At 41.3% G+C, this 21,632-nt stretch overlaps 1 protein-coding gene across 6 annotated transcripts in view; it reads right to left on the reverse strand.

Annotated features, from left to right (window-relative positions):
• Positions 1–3,174: 3,174 nt before the first annotated feature.
• The window catches only part of tsc1b (TSC complex subunit 1b), a 40,117-nt gene continuing 21,659 nt past the window's right edge, over positions 3,175–21,632 (reverse strand). For 5 of the 6 annotated variants that reach the window (XM_079658753.1, XM_079658755.1, XM_079658758.1 and 2 more), the window contains 11 exons: positions 21,396–21,489; positions 18,779–18,886; positions 17,329–17,962; positions 14,602–14,645; positions 11,991–12,157; positions 10,914–11,096; positions 10,684–10,794; positions 8,375–8,497; positions 6,796–6,983; positions 6,120–6,293; positions 3,175–5,444 (listed from right to left, as the gene is read on the reverse strand). In XM_079658753.1, coding sequence (XP_079514879.1) covers positions 4,775–5,444; positions 6,120–6,293; positions 6,796–6,983; positions 8,375–8,497; positions 10,684–10,794; positions 10,914–11,096; positions 11,991–12,157; positions 14,602–14,645; positions 17,329–17,962; positions 18,779–18,886; positions 21,396–21,489 — 2,496 coding nt within the window. In that variant the 3' untranslated portion in view covers positions 3,175–4,774. The remainder of the gene's footprint in view (positions 5,445–6,119; positions 6,294–6,795; positions 6,984–8,374; positions 8,498–10,683; positions 10,795–10,913; positions 11,097–11,990; positions 12,158–14,601; positions 14,646–17,328; positions 17,963–18,778; positions 18,887–21,395; positions 21,490–21,632) is intronic. The other variant, XM_079658754.1, reaches the window with a different exon arrangement.

Consider the following 21,632-nt stretch of genomic DNA (forward strand, 5'->3'; position numbering starts at 1 on the left):
ACACAAGTTAGGATCTGATGAGGATGATTTATTCATTTTCAGTGTTGCTTCTTATAGGGCTAAATTGATAACATGTAATTAATGACCAGTGAATTCAAAACAAATGGTTTATCAGAGATGCTTTTCAAAATAAATACATCAAATTGAAACATACACAGGAACTTTATCAATCAGTGAACTATCCGAACTTGACAAATGTATTCTCCTTTATATCAATTATTCACTCCTGTGTAATTTATTTTCATTCAAATGAACACATGTGTCGCACGTTTGTACCTACAACTTCGAAACTGACAACCGGAGAATAAAAAACTAGGGTATACCGCTCCGTCTGAGTTATATTTCTTCGCTATAGGTGTACACATCTCCAATATTATAATTACACATCTTCAGATGAATTCAAACTTTACTTCCTGTCAAATAGAAGAACCTAATGAATTCTTGCATGAGGATTTTACCGAGAGCATGAGCCCCGAACATCCTCCTCAGAGTGTAGCCCCAACTTTACACAAGCTCGCATGTCTCCCCCCCCCCCCCCCCTCACACACACTTTCATTCAGATCATTTTCACAGGGCTTCATTTCAAGTTGGCAATAAAAAAAAAGGGGAAGAATCCCTTTGCTGGAAATACTTAAGATTTATGTTTAAATTTTTCATGGAATCTTTGAGAACATTGAGGAGCAATTTCACATTTGCACTGACATCTAATTTCTCAAGTAGAGTCTGAAAGCACAAATTGCCAAGGATTCCCTGCGTGCCCAATTATCCTGCATCAATTTCCTTGACCCTGCGGAATGCTGGTAAATTAATCATACCACTTTTTTTTCTTTTTTTTTTTTGGACTCACTCGTTAAATACATATGCACACTTTTCATAAACTAATCATACTTGGTCGGTTGTACTCACAAAAAATGATTCAGTCCTGGAAACAGGATGAGAGTTCACAGCCAGGCCTGGGGAATAGGGAGCTGATAAAACACACGCACACATTGGCACGTATGTACATTCACACATAAAAAAATATTAACACAAAGAGACAGAATTCTGTTACATTCACATTTGTGTAATACAATTCAAATAGATTCATGAATAAATAGGATGAATGTAATTGTATAAATCAACTTTTGTTTAAGCATCAGTCATATTTTATTGAATGTATTGTATGCTGTCTTTACAGAAGGTTGTTCTGCTTTTTCAACAGTTGTGATACCATTTCCTAGACTGAAATATAACAGGAAAAAAACAGGAAAAATAACAGCACTTCTAGTCAATATCATCAATTCAGCTGTCATATATTGAACAGCACCATTAACAGCCTAAGCATGTGGATCATGTTCAATCATCATCTGTGTAACACCGTATTTACCACACTGTCTTACCTGTTGATCCCAACATGGCTGTGGACTGGGCTGCATTTTGGAGCAACAGTGTCCTCTGGTGGAAACAGGACAACAAACAGAAGGATACAAGTAAATACAAACAATAAAGAAACAGGGACACTAACAGGAGTGTGAAGACAGAATATTGTATATTATGAAAACATTTCCAACAATACATTTGAGGTTATTGGAAGAGAGTATTTCAAGAACAACTGCCTTTGGACTAGAAAACATACAAAAAACAAAACAAAAGAAGGCCTAATCAAGCTAAATTCAATATTTTGAGTGTCAACAGTATATCTTTAAATCCAGATACAAACCCTCAACTCACGAAATTAGTGGGTATACTATCATATACCAAAATGAATATAGATTATATACATATTGCCTGATTTGGAACATTTGGTATTGGCTGTACTTTGGGTAGGCATTACAAAGAGGACTCACTTCCACTTCAGCAAGATCTTTCAGCATGCAGATTCATTCTATTAAAAAGCACAACCTCCCACTTTAAATTTGAAATTGTAGATTCACTGTAGGCTACAAGGTTGAGATATCCCTTAAGACTTAAGCAGGCTAGTAAATAAATATCCTCTTAAATCGTCTATGTCATACGTGAATAATTAACATGTACCTTGGTTACTGTCCTGCCTACTGTACATGTCCTATTGTTTTTAAAGCATGTTTGTATGTAAATTATGTACAATTTTTTACGTTCTTTTCACTTAAATACCAAGTAACACTTAAGAAATTACATTTTTCATGCAGGTTGTCAAATTAAACTCCATGTTGCTGCAGGAATGGCTAATTCGCTATCTTGTGTTTAGCTAACGAAACCGAAATGTTGGATTTAGAACTTTTTAGACTTACCTCGATATTTATTTACATTTTGGAAAATGTGGCTGTCTTATACTGAGAGTTTACGTTAGTTGAAAATACGATATCCATTCATTACAGTAATATATGCTACGATAAGGCAGAGGCAGGTTAATTCGCCTCATTAAATTCAGCTGGGCGGTTTTTAAACCATGAACAGGGCTAAGCTAGCGGTTTATGCTAAACTAAGCTAATGGATAGTTAATGACAGAAACGAGAGTGGGAAAAAGTTTTCGAATGATAAAAGTACTCCTACAAGAACTGCGTCAATACAATCAAATCATTTGAATATTCCTGTATGTTTTTAAACCCTTTTTTTCTATTGAACAAAAATATTACAAATGGCTAAATGTATCCCCTGAGCCCCGGGTTTCCCTATTTAGATGGGGAAACTAATCAAAGACTGTAAAAATTGTACAAATCTGCGCGTTTAAAAATAGTGGAAAGGACCTTTGACAATTTCTAATTGCATTAAGTGTGTGAATAAAAATTGAAAAACCAAATATATTGAGTGTACTGTGGTAGCCTACACTTAAAAGAAAATATGGTAAAGAAAATTACTAAACTGATGAATCCCTATTTTAATAATATATTTGTATATTCTAGTGGTCAAACCTGTGCTTTAAAGCGTAGTTGGGCGTTATTTCACAGGGTTGACAACCAAAGACAATCATCCAATACTGTACTGTCATGAGAAACTCCTTGATTGTCTTTCTGTTTTCAATTGAGCTGAAAACCAACAACACAGTTTAGAAGGACAGACTGACTCTTCGATGTGCAAACACCTGAAAGTGTCTCGTCCCCAAACCAAACTCAACTGGCCATAATGAAAAAACACCATGATGCTACATTTCCACAGAGGTAGGCTACAAATGGAGGGGATTACATTAGGCGACAGAAAAAAAAGCCAAACTCAGAATTGTAGTGCAAAACATTGAAGACGATCTTTATTGTTCACAGTTAAACACAAGCCACTGCCTTAAGAACTTCCTTTTTGCCATTTTATCCCAGATATCTCCAGCTCTGGTCAGAGTCCTGGTTTCTTCAGTTTGTGCTGATTGTACCTTTTGTCTTGGTTTGCGGTAGTTACTACTGTTGGCATTTAAAGTGGATTGTTGAACATGCTTTAGAATAGCGAGGCAAAAGGAAGTGACAGCAGGAGTTCCAGGTGGACAACAGGATTTAGACGACTTTCAATGCCAGAGTTTACTTCTAATAATCAGAAGAAAACGAGGTAACTATAGCTTGGGCTTGCGTTACTTGCCAGGTCTGATTCAAATGTAGGATATGTACGTCATGGGAGCCCTTCATGGCTGAATAAATAAAACATAAAAAAGGTACAATAGAATTCAAAAGAATGCAAACAATTTCAGTTTTACATATTCATACACTTTCCTCATTTCAGCTGAAACACGAGAACCAACACGACCTACATGCTTGCCTTTTTGCAAACACACATTCTCTCTCTGACTTAATTTGGACAAAAACTCAATTGAGTTTTGTATGGAAATGTCAGTTCTCCTTGTGGTTTCACTTCAAAGTTTCCCCATAGTAAACGAAGCGTCTTGTAGGTACTTATCACCTCAACCGCTTTCATGTAACCCTCAACATGCATTCTGATATCACACATATTTCGGTCCATGGTCAACGCCAAAGCATGCCTGACAGATGTAACATTACTAGCTCTTTGTTTGGATTTTAAAGGGTCAGCACATCCAAACTACAAAAAGGAATTCTCACTTAACTCTAATAGTATATTGTTTTATCTGTCCACATTTGGAGATGTTTGTCTCTTAGATTCCTGTTTTCATAAGCAACACAATGGTGGTGAAATAAGCTATAATTGTGGTGCCCTCAGAAGTTACAACTGACATCTAAAAAATATCACAGCCCGTCTTTGTCAAATAGTGTCCATGTGACTCCACAAACCTCACTTTAATTCGTTTTCAAAGGGACTATTTCTTCACTAGAAAGTAGTTCCAGTACAAATTCAGAAAAGTTTGTTGATTATCCAAAGTAACATTGACACTGTTTCAGAAGACAAGTTGCTGCTACCATTGTGTTGGCTATGAAGGCATAATAAAGCGACAAATATCTGAGAAATATGGGTAAATGTTTTCAAGCAAAGTGTTGTTTTTTTGTCATTTGGATTCATTTATCCTTTAATCTTCAGACTCACAGTGTCACACAGTTATCGATAACTGCATCTTGCTAGCATGAGCGTCTTTGCATACAATCTAAATGCATACCACTAGCATCTCCACTGGTAACAACTCATCAACTTTGTATCCTTGTCAACATTTTTCAGGGGAATGACTGGAAAAAAAAGAAGAAAAAAAAGAATGTAGGAAAACATTGCGGGAAATCCTGTTGTCCACTCAGAGGATTTGAACAAATAACACTGAATTCCAAAGAGTCACTGACATGTTAACTCTTTAGCTGATTTGTAGCTCTTCTTCATCGTTTTAAACTTGTAGTCTCTCGGCCGCCGCCCTGCGTCCCGCCTCAGATCCGTGTCTCTAGCTGTGCTCGTGGTGTGTTTCGTTGTAGTCCATGATCTTTAGCTGCTGCTGCCGGGGGCGCCCTGACCCCGCCTGACCCCTCCCTCCGCCTGAGCCTGACGCTGCCTTCCTGCGGGGGCTTTCCTGGCTGGTGGCCCGCTGCTTGGGCTCAGCGGGGGTGGGTACAGTGAGAGGGGGGGCAGGGGTTGGGGTTGGAGTGGAGGAAGGTACGGGACCGACGGGGGCACCGTAACCTGGGCAGGACGGCTCCACGCACAGATCCGTCTTCAGGCCGTGGGCAAGACCGGACAAACGCGTCGCCGGTTGCTCCGTGTCGCACTGGCTCTCGCTCTTGTTGCGGAACAGCTCGCGGGCCCTCATGCCCAGGAAGCTCTTGGCGCTGGGGTAGGAGCCCACGGTTATCGGTGCGTCGCCGGGGGGCAGGGGAGTGAGCGGGTTGCCGTAGGGACAGGTCAGGGAGGGCTCCACCAACAGGGGCGGTGGGGCCGGGTCCTGGCTGCCGTTCATGGAGTTGGCCGCCGCCGTCGTCGTCTTGGAAGAGTTGCTCACCTTTGGTTGCCGTGGCGATAAAGTGCTGCCGTTGCCCCGGGAGGAGTCGCGGGGTGGTTTACCGTCTACCAACTCCTCGATGGTGTGAGGTTTGCTTCGTCCACTTGGCACCGTGACACTGTGGAGGAGAAAAATATGAACACGTTATAAAAAAGGACCCAGAAAACCATTGATTGATCAGATGATACAAAAACTGTATTTAACTGGCCACTAATGTTTAAATGATTACATAGACAACATTCAATCATACAGTATCTGACACCATCAGGTATCAGGTTTTACTCCAAAGTTAGTTAAATATATCATTTAGGTGAAGGCACTGCTTTCAGTAATATAATAAAAGTGATGAAATGTTAGCACTTATAAAGCACAATGAGACACTCAATTCATAATGTTTACAGGGGTCCAAATGACCAACTTAACTTAGAAGTGCATAACCCAAGATATTTACTTGAGAGGTGATTGGATGATTAACAAGATTAAAAAAAAAAAAGCTGAAATCTGTTTCTTTTTTTACTCTTCAATTTTTTACATGAAATACAGTCATAGTTGATAGTTTTAAAATATGTAGGCTTTTGTAAATGGGTTAAAAAAGTACAAATATAACATGTTGTTTGGGGTTGCTCGTAAGACATACCACATGTGAGCATCACACTGGTCAGTTTAAACTCTCACAATGCACAAAGATTGGGGACCATTATAAAACATAGCTTAAGTAGATTGAATCGAGTGGTAATTTCAGCAGTGAAATCGCAATACAACAGCTCACTAAAAAAAATGTGCTGAGCCTGACCTGGAGTCAGCACAAGTCTGTGGGTCAGCTCTGCCCCCTGGTGGTGGACTGCTGACGGTGCTGGCGGGAGCCTCCATCTCCACCCTGCTGTAGAGCTGCAGGAGTTCAGTCTGCAGCATCTGAGTGATCCTCCTCTGAACCTGATACCTGCTGTCGGAGGCCTGCAGCTCCGCCCTGCAAACAGAGAGAGGAAGATTGTTAGGAAAGATATCACTCGTCACCGGCTTGAGCTTCCATATCAGGATACATGCATTTATTATCCTTGCAAGAATGAAAGTAGTCATCACATACAGAGCTGCATGAGACAAAATAGTTCCCTGAATAGTGTCCTTCACATGCGTGTATACAAGAGAGGGTGTATCAGTCACAAGATGCAGGAATACCGGTTCAAAGCAGTATTCAATGTTTAGTTAAGATCAGCTAAGGCCCACGTAAGCAATAAACATGACAGTCATATGTCTATCTCCATAGAGGCTGAATCTTATTGTTAATCGTTGTCACATAGCTATCATATGCCTAAAACAGTGTGTCCTGTCGCTCTTCTGGGTAATCATAAATCCGGTTAAGTACGTACGTCAGGCCTTTGTTATATCGATATTGGAAGAATACATTCAGTATTTTCCCAGCAAAGAGGACATATGAAGCTTCTTGTGAGGACTTGGAGGTTCAGACTCACTTTGCTTGACACTTCACATCCTCCAGGAACTTCTTCTGCTCGGCGATGAGGTGTTCCTTCTTGGAGAGGTGCGTCTCCAGCTCGGCGACTCTCTGCTGGGCCGCCTCCAGTTTCTGACCATGGACCAGCAGGCTTTGCTTCAGGGTCTCCACCTCGTTCCCGTAAGACACCTTCAGCATCTGGGTCTCCTGCATGGTGGTGGGTCAGTGTCCACACAGGCACAAAGTGAAGAAAGGATTAAGAAATAAAAGAGATTAGGAGACAGTTTGACCCCTACGCTTTGTCATTTCTACTTCCAGACTTTACAAATAATGGAGCTAGAAATGAGATGCAATTAAAACCACACTAGATTATCCTATTAAGTATGAGATTAAGGTATTTACCGTAATTTTCGGACTATAAGGCGCACCTGAATATAAGCCGCAGCAGCTAAATTGAATGATGTGTACATATATAAGCCGCACTGGACTATAAGCCGCAGGTGTTTTAATGTTTAATTACCATATGTAAGGGTTCGTGCACAGAGGGGATTGTCGGGAAAGAGATGGCTGTTTGAGGAAGCTCCCATTTATTAACATTTCAACAAACAAGTTGCATATTTGCATAACGTATTCAAGTGTGAGCATTTAGTGCAATAGTAGCTACAGAACATGTACTGTGTAAACTGTACTGTACCACATAGCGTTTCAGACACACAAACTTTTCAACTTTCAAACTTAAACGGTGCGCTCCCAGCGCACGTACCGGCAGTGATCTACAGCAGTGGTTTTCAACCAGTGGTACGGGGACAAACTGTCTCGCTCTCGTAATGTCTGTCTGTCTTGCTCTCGTTCTGTCTCTCGTACCACTCTCGGTTCCACTTCTACTTTTGCGCGCTACCTGTCTCACTCTTTTCCGGCCTCCAGCTTTTCCTGCTGGAGCCCGCCGCTTAAAGGTGGGGGGCGCGGACCGGCCATAGAGCCCATAGAGTTAAAGGTGGTGGACTGTAACCTGTAAAATCCATAGATTTAGGAGGTCCCCTAGTGGCCGTTAGCTGTAAAGATCCATAGATTAGCCGCACCGTTATATAAACCGCAGGGTCGAAAAATGGGGGAAAAGGCGCGGCTTATAGTCCGAAAATTACGGTAATCAAAATGAGTGTTTCCCTATAGCTACTTTGATACTTTATATTCCATTACATCTCTTTGGGAAATATTGTACTTTTTACTCCACAAATGACAAAAGCTGAACTTCTTTTCGGAGAAATTCATAAAAAGTTGACATTTTTTAGAGATGCGTCTTTCTCACAGAATACGGACAAAGCTTCAAACATATGATAACCTGATACGATATCATTCTTTAATGGAGATTAAACTACCAAACCTAAAACATAAACAGCAGGAAAATGCAACTTACTCATTAATCCAGTGCTAATATTATTCTAAAAATACCATGATAATATGCAGTATTTTCCCAGGGTGGTAAGAGTACTAAGTTAGGGAACTGTAAGCCAGTAACACCAGTAAGTTAGTGTTCCTATATTGTGTCTGTGGTCCTTTGCACCTGTCCCGCACACAGACACACCCTCTCTCCAGCGTACCTTGGTGTTATCGGTGCCTCCGTGCTGCAGGTCCTGCATGGACAGCTTGTGCGCCTCCCCGAGGAGCAGCAGCTGCTTGTTCAGGAAGCTCATCTGCTGCTGGGTGCTCTCGCTGTTGCTAAGCTGAAGGACACGCAAGACAAACAATGACGATGGAGGGCAAAACAGCAATTATACTACAAATCACACCTGTCCCGAAATATCTGGGAAAGCATCAACACTGAGTACGGCGGAATGAGTCATTAATGATCTCTCCAAACGTGCCGTGCACATCCCAGCATACACATCCATCTGTGGCGGAAGTTCACTTTATTTCTCTGTTAAAATGCTGTTAAGAAATTCATGCCCAGGCCTTGATATGACAGAATACTAAACTGTACAGGCTATTTCTTTTGACTGAATATCACAAATAGGACCTTTAGTCATCTAAATCCTTGTTTCCTGGGTCAGAGGATTTAAAAACAGACCTCACACAAACCCCAGGAGGTAGAAAAACACCCGGACCCCCTGTGCCGCTGACCCAAAAATAGAGAAGGCGAGACAGCATTTCCAAGGCAACGGAGCCCTGGGACAGTGTGCAGACTACAGAGAGGTGGCAGGACGAGGGGGGGGGGCATGTGCTGCTGTAACCCTCCTATAGTCTGACCCAACTGTCTAATCACTATCCTGCCCAAGTTCTTTTTATAGAAAGGCAGGAAAAGGCATTAAGAAATCTGACAAACATTATTAATGACTCTCTGGTTGGTCGTTGACAATAAATGTACTTGTGCTATTTTTTTTAATTAATGAAGTTTCCTACTATATTCTGTAAATTGACGTTTATCATATCTGTTTTTCTTCTTTCTTTACTTTTACTTGTGTCTCTTTCTAGCTTTTTGTCCTCTTATGTTTGTTGATATATATTTTATATATTAGAGTTTTGAGTAACTATACTATTTGTTTATAATGCAAAAGAAGGTGGATTTTTATTTCCCCCAGAGGAGCCTGAAACACTATTTCTGATTCAACTAAGATCAATTTAATGCTGTGTGATAGTGATCAGTGTTAGTGAGCAGACACGCGTTTATATTCTTATGTGAAATGTAAAACCTGCCCAGACATGAAAGATAAAAAACAGAAGACATCCTGCTTTTTGGAAGGAAGCATCCGATACAAGTTGGACTGGAAGCGTCACTTTTCTATTTAGCACAGAAAAGTTTGGCTTTTTGGAATTTATATGCAGGATTTTTGTGGTGTTTTGGTTCATATTGCATTGCACCTATTGTAAGTAAGGAGGAAAGCATCAGCTAAACGAGACGTAACATATTGTAGACCCTCCAGAAAAACGCGATTCTGCGATCGCAGAATTTACCGCATAATCAGCAAAATAGCGCAGATTTTTAAAAAGCCGCATATTTATCAAAAGGCCGCATAATCCCCCCATTTTTCCACACAAAGTTGAGAAGAGAAAAAAAGTGAACTCGTCTTGACGTGACGTCATCAGCTCGCGCATCACAGAATGTAAACAACACTGTATAGAGCTCATTTACCAACGAACATTTCTACTAAAGACCGTGCAAAAAGTGGGGGGAAACTATTCTGCATCCCGTGCAACTGTGTGTTGCAGCATAAGGGAAAATCGACGGTGGCGAACCACTTTGATTCATTCAAACATTCGAAAATGCTTTCTGCTGCTGCGGACAAGAAAGCCATTCAACTCCCGTTCACCGAGGCATCAACCTCCAAAACCCTTTCGAGGGCTACAAGAAACGAAGTGAGTAGCCTACAAGATTGAAGCTGGTCAGATAACGAACGAGTAAATGAAAACAGAATGAGGCGGAGAAGTGTGTGTGTGTGGGGGGGGGGGGTTAAAATAGCCCAATTGCTTTTACAATAAATAAACATTGAATGTGTTTAATTGAATAGTAAAGGGGTTTAACGTTAGTGGCAGGTTGTGTGTGAGAGAGAATAAATAAGACAGCCCAATATTTAAAAAAATTGTTATTCTTTCCCCCCCGCATTTTTATTATATTTCGCAACTTTCCGCATATTTCCTAACTTCCCGCAATTTCACCGCATAAAATCACATAAAACCCCGCATGTTTAATCGCATAATCAAGGAATTTAGCCCGCGTTTTTCTGGAGGGTCTAATATTGTAATGTAAAGGCTGACATTTTTCCATGGCAGAAACACCAATTCAATTCAACTCCCAGTAATAATATAGCAGCAATGTATTGAAGCTGGTTTACTTTTACACATCCGTACCAACAGTATCACAAATGGTATCAGAGTGCAGGCTCTCGTACTGAATAAACCACTGTTTTCTTACCTTGATAGTCATCTGGTTGAGAAGGTGACCGGTGTGGCAGACTTTGTTGTTGGCCCTCTGAAGCTCCGCCTCCAGATCATCTATCCTTTTCTGACCCTCTTGCAATTTACTCTGAACACAACATCAGATTAAAGAGATTTACAAGATATCTTACAAATGCAAAAACTGTGGACACGTGTATTTGTACAGTCTGATATGTAATGTGTATAAAGTGGTGAAAGGATGTGTACCTGGAGCTCCTGGTTCTTGGTGTAGTAGTCGTCCCGGCCCTGCTGCAGCTGTCTGATCTGACTGTGCAGTCGCGTCACCACCGTCTCCCGGTCGTCCCACAGCTGCCTGTAGCGCTGCTGCTCCACCTGCAGACTCTCCCTCAGAGACACGATGTCCACGCTCTGCAGGTTCAGCTGGTCCTTCTGCACACACACACACAAATGCACAAAATAAGCACAAAGTGTGAAGCGGTTAGAAAAAATAGATCTTTTAAAGCACTTTGCAGCAGTTTGTGCAAATCCAGACGGTCTTTTATGCTGCGTTCACACTCCTGGAAAAAGTGTCCTAAAATGGAATGTGTTTTCTGTGCCCGTGTGACTCAGGGGGTTTTTTGTAATAGGGTGAACAGAAAAATCACATGGAGTCTGATCTCTCTGGAATATGATTTGGATTACTTTTATTGGACAACTAAAATCAGATACAGGTTGGACTTTTATTTCACTCTAGATGGAAAAAGTCATTTACATTCTCTGCTAGCCCGATCCACTAAGCGAATAGAAAAAAGACATAACTCCTGCTAACCACTGCTAACAAATCAAACCGCAAAAGCTTACGCAAGTGGCCTTCATGTTTCATTTCCTATGACAGCATGCTAAGTGTGATGGGATTGTTCTTTTTGCATTTGGGTCAATCCAGAAACATGACCAGTTCACACAGGAATCTGACATCGGACACATGTAAAAGGAAAAAGCACAAAGCCTTGCAGTGCGAACACAACCTTACTGAGGGCCTTTTCCCCCTTAACAAAACTCAATTACCAAGCACGAGTTTCCGCTGATTGCTGCATGAATGTGTCAGTGTTTCACCACTTTGTTTACATTTCATCCCATGAGACAGAACAGCCTTCTTTGAAAGTATCACTTGTTGTCTGGGTAACCAAAACAACTTCAGTCACAGCTTCTCTGCGGCGTCCTACATATGATTCTTGACTCATTTGACAGCTGGAGTTTTTAAATGCCTCTGGAGATGTCTTTGAAGTATTTAGATGTGTTTTTATGTGGGGCTCATCTCATGAAAAAGATAACGTGCAAACTTGCCATGGCGTTGTTCTGCTCCTCCAGCGCGGTGGCGTTGATGATGCGGCGGAGGAGGCGGCGGTTGCGCACGGCGTGCTGCTCCCTCTTGTAGCGCTCGTACAGCAGCTGGTTGTGCAGCAGCAGCAGCTGGCTGCGCAGCGTGTGGAGCTCGTCCAGCGGGGCCGAACCTGGGGAGCCCGCGGGAAGAATAGTGTAAATAACAAGGTCGCAATCATGACACACATTAAGTTTAAATGTGCATCAAGGTTTATTATATATTACACATTTCAAGCAATAGTCAGGTTTTCATCATTAGGATTGTAGTTAATACTTTAATAGAACTGGAGTTAGAGTGGAAGGGTTGCAAATCAATTGTTTTGACAATATGCATATATATTAAATATTTGTATTCTATTCATCTTATTATTGCACATTTGTATTTTAAATATATTATATTTTTAAATATATATTTATGTAATTTTTTTTTAAATACTGTATAAATACTATGGATCTTATATTTTGGGATATTTTAATTGAAAAAAAACGGGCGGAAAAAGGATGAGCTTTTGCACAAAAGATACATACAACTCTTTTAACAGTCCAAGACTTTGAACCTCTACCTACTTCTGTTGGGACAGACTAAAATCTGACTGTCGCAGCATAACAAATATCTCAAGGACCAAAAGTTAGCCTTGACCATCTGGAGTAACAGCAATGATTTTGTTTATCTACTATTTGATTAAAGACTTTCATACATAAATCTAATCTGATCTTGAGTACAGCATTTACTTTTTGAAAACTTTCGATTCTATTATTAAATCAAAAATGGTTTCAAATGAAAAGTAAGGTTAGGCGTCGGAACAAAAGCGTTTTTTTGTATTTGCAAAGGACATTTTTGAATTACATACCAAAATGCTAGAATCTAATTAGGTGGAGACAAGTTAGCTGCATTGTGCTAAGACTTTTTCAGTTTCAAGAAATGATATAATAAGATTACTAAATCTGCACTTAAACTAATCACTTGTACCTTGGCTCATGGCTCATGGTGCAAACTTCCCGCAGCCAAACAGGATTGAAAACAACCTTAAAAGGTGACTGATCCATATCCAGTGATAGGATTATATCAGCTTGTCTTGGATTTGAACCACTGACCTGATTGGTTAGAACTCTACTTGGCTGACCTTAAAAAGGGACTGTTCGTATGTTTGAAGGTTGTATTAAGTAAATATCTAAAGTCATTTTATTACTTACTGTAGATGACAATCTGCACACCTCCAGTTTGGTAAAAACTACGGCACACAAGTTAAAGAGGCACTATTTAGATTTTGGGGATTTTTCCCTTTCCTATAGTGTGTGATATAGGTTTTCGTGCATGTAAATGGTCTGCAAACGCTAAAATCCCAAAGTTACCTCCAGAGGGAGTTTCTATGTATTCTGCAAGGTAAAATATCTGTATTGAAAAAGGGGTTTGGTGTGTTTGAAGAGCCAAACCTTAAGCTGACCAGTTTGATACCCATCACGGATTTTAAACTCATTTTAAAAAAGCTGGAGAAATCATCTGTGGGTGTTTGCACCGGCTATATCTGACTGTATATGGATTTCAATGACTACTTTTTTTACGATGTTGTATTTTAGTGTTGCCTCTGTGTTTAGTGTCCTGTCTGTCTGTAACTTTGTGTGGTAGTGTTACCACTGAACAAGTCTCTCTTGAAAATGAGACCTTGTGTCCCAATGAGATTTTAGACCTGTATAAATAAGGGTTAAATTAAAAAATTAAAAAAAATTAAAAAATATATATAACCGTTTTAGTTCTCTGATCAGAAAGGGCTGTAAAAAATACATGTTGGTGCTGCCCCCATCCAGAACAATGCTTAGCTTCCTTTCTCATACTCCTGTGTGTTCCTCCAAACTAGTGGCATGCCGACAGCCCTCGACTTTAAAACAGGCCGACTTGTGGATCAGTATACACATCTCAACCTCAAGACATCCGTACTATCCCTTGAAGGCTGCTTTAACCATTTAAATCACATTGTTAAGATATTAAAAATGTGGGAAATGCTGAACCCTTTCAAGATAACGCTGCACACAGAGCTTCACTTGCTAACGTGTACAAAGGGGAAGAGGGCAGAGAAAGAGCCTTCAGAGGAAGATTCCCATGAGAATCCGATCCAGAGAGGTCACATCGGTTTGCAGAGTTACAGAGAAATGACTCCCATCACACAAACCCGGGGAGATGATTACATTTCAGTTGTAATTACAAGTTGGCGGAGAGTTTAAAAAACAACAGAGTGTTTCTGTTTTCTTGTCAGCTGGAGAAGATTAGATTCTGGCTCTGCTTGACTGAATGCACACAGGGGAGGTAAATAAACGGGGAGTAAATCTCTAATAAGTGGCAAACTTTTCGAATTTCTGAGTTGATCGGGTTTCTGCGTGACTGTGGGAACTTTGTGCTTCTCGATAAAACCCTCCGCTGAACAAATTCCCCGTCTGTCTGGGTGACGTTTTTAACATGCTGTTCACGTCTCGGAGCTTGTGACGAATCACTAGTCATGCCTGAAAAACGCTCCATCTGCAGTCCTCATAATAGAGTCTTTTATCAGTGTACGGCAGTGCTGCGCTGCCAGTGTGTTACCTCCAAAGTGCGTCCAGTCAGCTGACTTACTTGGCAAAGGTAATCTGGAAAAAAAGGAGAGAAAGAAAAACATTTTAGAAAGATGATCTGCCTCGGATGTTTCTCTCTTAAGCTGCTCAGGATAAGACCGTAAATAGAAGTCCTTCCAGTAGCCATTTAAATATGTGTATAAATAAGAGCTTGTGGTTTTTGGATTGGGAAAAAATATTGCTGTGTCCAAATTCATCCATGTTTTATTGACGTTGGTTGTATTACAAAACACAGTACATCTCAAACCAGGTTTTCCCAGTTTACCGCAAGTACTGTGCCATATTCAAAAGGAAACACAGGTGGTGCCAGTTCAAACAGGACACATGCCAGACTTTTGTCCTGCTTTTGGATGTTCCAATTAAAGAAGTGATGGACCCAAGCAACAGGCAATAACATTTTCTATGTTGTACGGATTTTACTGATTTAAACGTGTTGAGTTTATCACAATAAGTACAATAAATATCAGTCAAAAAAAAAAATCTATCCACACCGTTTATATTGTCATTTACACCAACTTTATGTGTATGTAAAGCAACCTGTTCCTTTTTTCATATTTGCTTGTATGTGTAGTCGTCAGAGGTTTGAAGTCCTTTCTGGATTAATTTACTTAATATTTTAACTTTAGTGTATTTTTGTAATTACATTAAATAATTTAAATCTTTATTTATTTCCCAAAAATATAAACACAACTATCTCAGCAGCAATTTAAAAATGCAGGAGATATTTGAATGTTTTAAATTAAGTATCTTTTGTAATTGTTTATTTTTTAAATGAATTACATTTAAATAAAAAAGCCATTTAACAATATAGTAAAAAAGTGGAGGGTGATATATTATATTGTTAAAGAATAAACTACCAAACAGCATTTATAATAATATAAAAATAATAATATAAAACCATCTGAAACAATAGAGTATCGCAAACACTTGAATACAAATAGAAGTAAATACTAAAACCAAAAGAAACTAATTACATTGGGCAATTTGATCTTAAATATTATATTGTAGAAATGTCACTGCTGCAGTCTAATTATTGGTTTCAAGTATTTTGATATAAAAACACTGCATGATACATTTAACAAGGTTTCAAAAATAAACATGCCTGACTTTTTTTCTCGAATAAAACTGCTTAAAAATGTGTTCAAAATTCAGCGAGGTGTGTCCATTATAAACCTCCTGCCTTGATAGACATAGCTATTTAAAGGGGGCGTGGCCTAACTGTACCAATATGACTGCCATGTTGGCATTTAATGCAATGAACACTAGCAGCCAGTGTTTGGCTCTGAGGAAGACAGGCGTGGGGGTGATAGATGAGTGAAATGAGTGAAGCCAGATTGTTCTGTGTCCAGAGTTGACTCTGCTGACGCGCTTGTATTATTGGCTCTGAACGGTTTGCTGTGTGTGGAGAAAGAAAAAAGGGCCGACGGACTCTGAACAATGTCGTGCTTGTTCTCAACGGGCTGTTTTCTTTGGCCGCAGTAACAGACTGGAAGCTACCTAGGCAGGCTGAGCACAGGAGAGAGCTTTGATGTAATCTGTTTACCGAGTGTGTGATCAACATGAGTTTCATACAGAGTAAAGAACTAGCGAGCACAAACACCTCCTCCACGGCTGCACTGTCCACTACATGAGATCATTTAGTCACAAAAAGTAGTGGGAATAATGGGGTTGTATTGTTATAAATTGGAACCAAAATGGCTGCATTTGCTATACTTTTTTGTGTGTGCCAGGTAAACTTTCCATGGTTGCAATATATAACTTTCAGTGGTTTCATGCCAGGATAAAAAAAACATGAACCACTGTCTATTCTATCCCCAAATCTTCAACAGTCAACTTGATGAACGACAGAGAAGGGAGGGTCCGGCTTGCGCTCGTCACAGCCCCATGCTCACACAACATGTGTGCACACGGCACGGTAACGCTCTAATGCAAGTATGCTATTCCACTCACAGATAAAGCGCTGTGTGTGTCTGACGGCCGATCATCTGACGAGTTGGTATTCTGGAGCTCTGCTGTCATGTGGCAGTGACAGCAGAGAGTCAAACAGTGCACCCTCGACACATCTTGTAGAACTGTATGCCTTGTGAACAATTGTGGGGAAATCGTCTCAATATGCTATGTACGTGATTTGAGGATTATCGGATGAGTGTTGTTAAATAATAAGGCTGAAAAAGAGTTAGGGTTAGGTGCAAAAGTAAAATGGTGGAAAACCTCTTTACACGACAACGATTCTGAATAATTACATAAACCGGCCATATAACCTTGAATAAAGTTACGAACTCATTTGAAGTTAGCCCGGTGTTTCCCATAGAATTTGATTATATTTGTGGGGGCACCGCACCGCCCAAAAATATAATTTACAATTTAGGCATTTAGCAGACGCCTTATTCCAAAGTGACTTACAATGACCAATTACAGGGACATTCTCCCTGGAGTAACCGAGAGCTAAGTGCCTTGCTCAAGGGCACACTAGTAGTGGTGTTCCAGGAAGGATTTCAACTCGCAAGCTTCCGATCATCAGCCCACCTCACTATCCATTAGACAACCCAAAAAAATAAATAAATAAATAAATAAATAAAAAAAAGATAATAATAATATATATTTTTTTTTGAATGAGATCCATTTGTGGTTGACGATATTTAATTGTGGCGGCCTGTCACAAATAAATCAATGTATGGGAAACACTGTAGCCCCTCACCTCTTGAGAACTTTATCATGGGTGTCGCTCCCCTGCTGAACAAGGCGATCCAGCACCTCCAGTGGCGAAGCGGTCACTACCCCCTCCTCCTCCCCGTCCTCCAGGCCCTCCTCCTGCTGCAGCAGCCTCTCCAGCGCCGCCTTGTGCACCGCCTCCGATGTCTTCTGGCCCACGAAGAGCGAGGCGGCTCGGGGCAGAGCCAGGTCAAAGAACGACTCGTAGGGCACCATGGCCCCCGGGGTCTTGCAGCAGGGGCTCGGGGAGAACATCCCAAACTTGCTCACCTCGTCGTCCGGAGCCGAAGGGCTCCGGTGCAGGTGGTGGTCGATGGGGGTGAATCCGGACTGGAAGGACCAGGACTGATCGAGGGCTGAACTCCTGCTGTCCCCCGCTCCCCGTCCTTCTCTTTCGCTCCCGACCCCGCTGGTGCTCGCGGTGCTCTCCCCTTTGTCTGGCGTCGATTCAACAGGGTGGGTGACGGGGTCTCCGGACTGGGCGTTGGAGAGGGTCTTGTCTTGTGCCTGACAGCCAGTCAGAGTCTCAGTGGTGTGGTAGAAGGGCGAGTCGAAGCCCCTCAGGCCCGACAGCTCCTGCTTCTCCTCGGTGATCTTCAGCAGCTCCTCAGTGATGGCAGCTGCACCGGAAACAACATAAGGAGGATTTTGGAGGCTTTAAACCTGCATGTATGTTCAGAATGCCAATATCTGTGCTTAAATATTTCTGCCGGCGCTTCAAGTGCCAAGTACCTGCTATCCTTAACAGAAAGAAAGAAGATTTCTGGGCTTCTGCTTTCCCCCCAAAGAGAGTGGAAATGTTTAAGTCTAAAGCAGCGAGCTTTGGCAGCAGATCTTGTACCATTTGGCAGATGCTCTGATCCAAAGCGGTTCACAGAACTGTAGGTGCATTTATTTTTAGTACGAGTGGCTCAAGTGGGATTTAAACCAATAACTGTGCAGAGCTAGCTAAACACACAGGCATATAAACAGGGATGTGTTAGTATTTTGGATATTTTACTAAAAGTGCATGAGCTCAGGTTCTTTTAGATGAAGTGAACTCTAAAAGAAAGATCCTCACATAACAGTAACAATATCTGAATTTTGCATTTGGTACAAATTGTGTTACACCCTCATGGTAATTATTATACACATTAGAAATGGTCTATGCTGCTTTTATGGGCTATGTTCTTTATAAATAAATATTGTTTTACTCCTGGAACTGGATAAGCAGACTTGATTCAGGAAACCCTGTGGTTTGGCTCATGTTTTTTCGAGCCTCCACGCCTCGTCAAAGAGAACTCAAAAACAGTTCATTCCTTCTTTCTGGGACGGCCCAATGTAACTTAAAATTTTGTTTTGGTGGATATATCCCACAATGTGTCCCGGTGTTTTTCTATGCTGAGTCAAACACTGATTGTATGTTGTTATTGATTTATTACCAAGTGGATACTCACCCTCTTCCCTCTCCTTCTCTGTTCTCAGCTGAAGCTCCAGCTCCTGCTTCTTCATAAAGACCGACAGCTCCGTCAGAGTCATGGAGATGATCTCAGCAGCTCCTGCATCTGATGAGGAGGTGTTTTTAAAACAGACGTGTGAAAAATAACATCTCCAAAGCATAAACACAACAAGTAACTAAGGCTGGAGCCACACGAGAACGGTAACGCAAACTAACCAAAATAGTTATCAAAAAAGTCTTCCGTCCACACGCAACAGGCACCAGAAACGTGTCCTTCCACACGAGACCGCTCGACCCGCTGTAGTACATATGCCAGGCCTGTAAGTGGCGCTGTACTTCCGCCACAAAATACACCAAAAGCAGTGAAGAAGACTTCCGAGCATGGTCTCCATGGTTGCCCTTCTGTTTATTCTCCGCGGTGGATTTAGCAGCAGAGGTGGGGAGAGGCGGGGCTCTTTTTCTCCCTCAGCAGCAGCTGATCTCTCTCTCCGGTCCGATTAGACTTCACTCGCGTTTATGTCCATATCGATCAGATCTAGCTAATGATATGACTGCCTGAGTGTCAAAGGACACCTAACAAATAAGCGACATTTTGACCGGAGAATTTTTGATTTCGGCTAACGGGAACTCTGCCGTGCGGGGGGGTTCTGCTGGAGGCACCTGCTGGGTGTACTGTCCGGCGAGATACCGGGACCTAGCTCAAAACACTCGGAAAACTGTTGTTGTTGTTGGCGAAACACATCAACAATGACGCGGGTGACACGGGAGTGAGCAGGAGAGGTGGGGAGAGGCGGGGCTATTGCGTCATCGTTATCAGAAAATGATCGTATAGGGCGTAGACACGGAGCCGTTCGCCCCCCCAGAGCGTTTCATCCGCAGCTCTACCTACCTTGGGACCCGTTGTCGTTATCTGCATTTCCGTGTCGGCCTTGTGTGGCCGAACCGTCTATATTAGGGATGTCCCGATCACCTTTTTTTGGTCCCGATCCGATTCCGATCATTTGATTTTGACAATTTGCCGATAACGATTTTTCCCGATCCGATCTTTATGCAATGCATTAAGAGAAAAAAAAGACAAAAAGCGTTCAACTTGTCCCTTAAGGTTATTTTTTTATTTAAATTGGATATTCTATCCAACATGGATATAGCTTATTGTTTTCACAGCAGCATTGGATCAGTTCAGTTGTGCAGCATTGGATCAAAACAAAATAAAGCTTATCAGTACTCGTTAGCTTACTGCTACAATTAGACACTGCGCCCTGCCCACTCTGTTGCCAGATTTGAGAGAAATAAGCAACCAGGTCTATGAAAACAAGCCCCAAAGAAGCAACACATACATGATGTTGTGTCATTTGAAACTAAAACTAAGGCCTCAGGATGACTTTAAGAATTGAACATGGTCATTTTTGTTTTGAAACATTGAATACAACATTTTTAAAAAGTATTTATATATAAAAAAATAAATTAAAAAAATCCCGATCCCCGATTTTTTTCTCCCGATTCTGATCTTTTGAAAATCACGTGATCGGCTCCGATCCCCGATCACGTGATCGGATCATCTCTGGTCTATATGATAGAGAACTGTAGCGGATACGACCGTTACCGTTCTCGTGTGGCTCCGACAATAAGAATATTGGTAAAGATGTTCGTAACACAACGATATCACTGGGCTCTGGTTTCAGACAGAGGGTGAAAAGAGGTGCTGCAGCACAGGCAGTATGGGAACAATAAAGACCTTATAGAACATTAAAGCATGGAAACATGTCACAGTAGAAGTCACTTTAAAGAAAGTAAACATGTTTTTTTTTTTACGGTATAATATCTGCACCAAAAGATTTATGAGTTCCATGTTTGTGCCATTTCCAAAGAAGGAAGTATTCTGTAGATTGTAGTGAAAGTCTTGCCCCATTGAGTAAAATGTGACAGAAGCAATAGAAACGCCGGCTAATGAACCAAATTCAAAATCAAAGTTTAGCAACAAAACGAGAGCTCAAGCTGAGTTTCAATTACATCCAGGCTAATTGAGTCCATGTTGGATCCTGTTGTATTGCAGCAGGTCTGCCTGTCTATATGTTAAACACCTGGATCAAATGTCAGTTCTGATCATGTGGTACATCATTGTCCCCTCAGAAGCCAGACACATCTGTAAAAGGTGTACAATTATCTCTAATTTCACACCTTTTTACCGCGACTGAGTTAATTGCTTTCTCTGTTTCTACTAGGTCTTTTCAGGTTAGACATATTTTGGCTCCGGACAAATTATTTGCGCCTCTGACTGCTCTCTGGTCCTTTCCAGATAGACAACTAACCATGCTTGTTCCTAGAAGTCATTTCAGATACAATTGGGAGGCTGTGGCTCAGTAGATAGTGTGATGGACTTCGAATCAGGGGGTCGCGAGTTCGAATCCCACTGCAGTCAGCATGCCGTTGTGTCCCTGGGCAAGACACTTCACCCCAAATTGCTCCTGTGGGGATTGCCCACAGTACTCAATGTATGTAAGTCGCTTTGGATAAAAGCGTCCAACAAATGACATGTAATGTAATTGAAAAATGTAGGGCCGTTACTTTGGAATTACTGACGGTCAATGAAAGTGTTGAGACTCGTCGAGACTAACCTCTGTTTGCGGATCCTTCTGCGCTCTTCTCTGTCTCTTTCACGGGCTCCTGTCTCACCAGCGCAGGCTTACTGCTCTCTCCTTGTCGGCGGTCCTGGAGAGTTACACAGACAACAGTATTAATAATTAGTGAAGGATAATATTTGTTGTGGTTTACTTCAGCTCCTGAATGAGAACATTTCAACATTCCCCGTGAGGTAAAATGCGTGCATAACAGTCTGATTAGAGACTCTTTGC

The sequence above is a fragment of the Notothenia rossii genome (genome assembly GCF_949606895.1).
Source record: "Notothenia rossii genome assembly, chromosome: 11".
Lineage (NCBI taxonomy): Eukaryota > Metazoa > Chordata > Actinopteri > Perciformes > Nototheniidae > Notothenia > Notothenia rossii.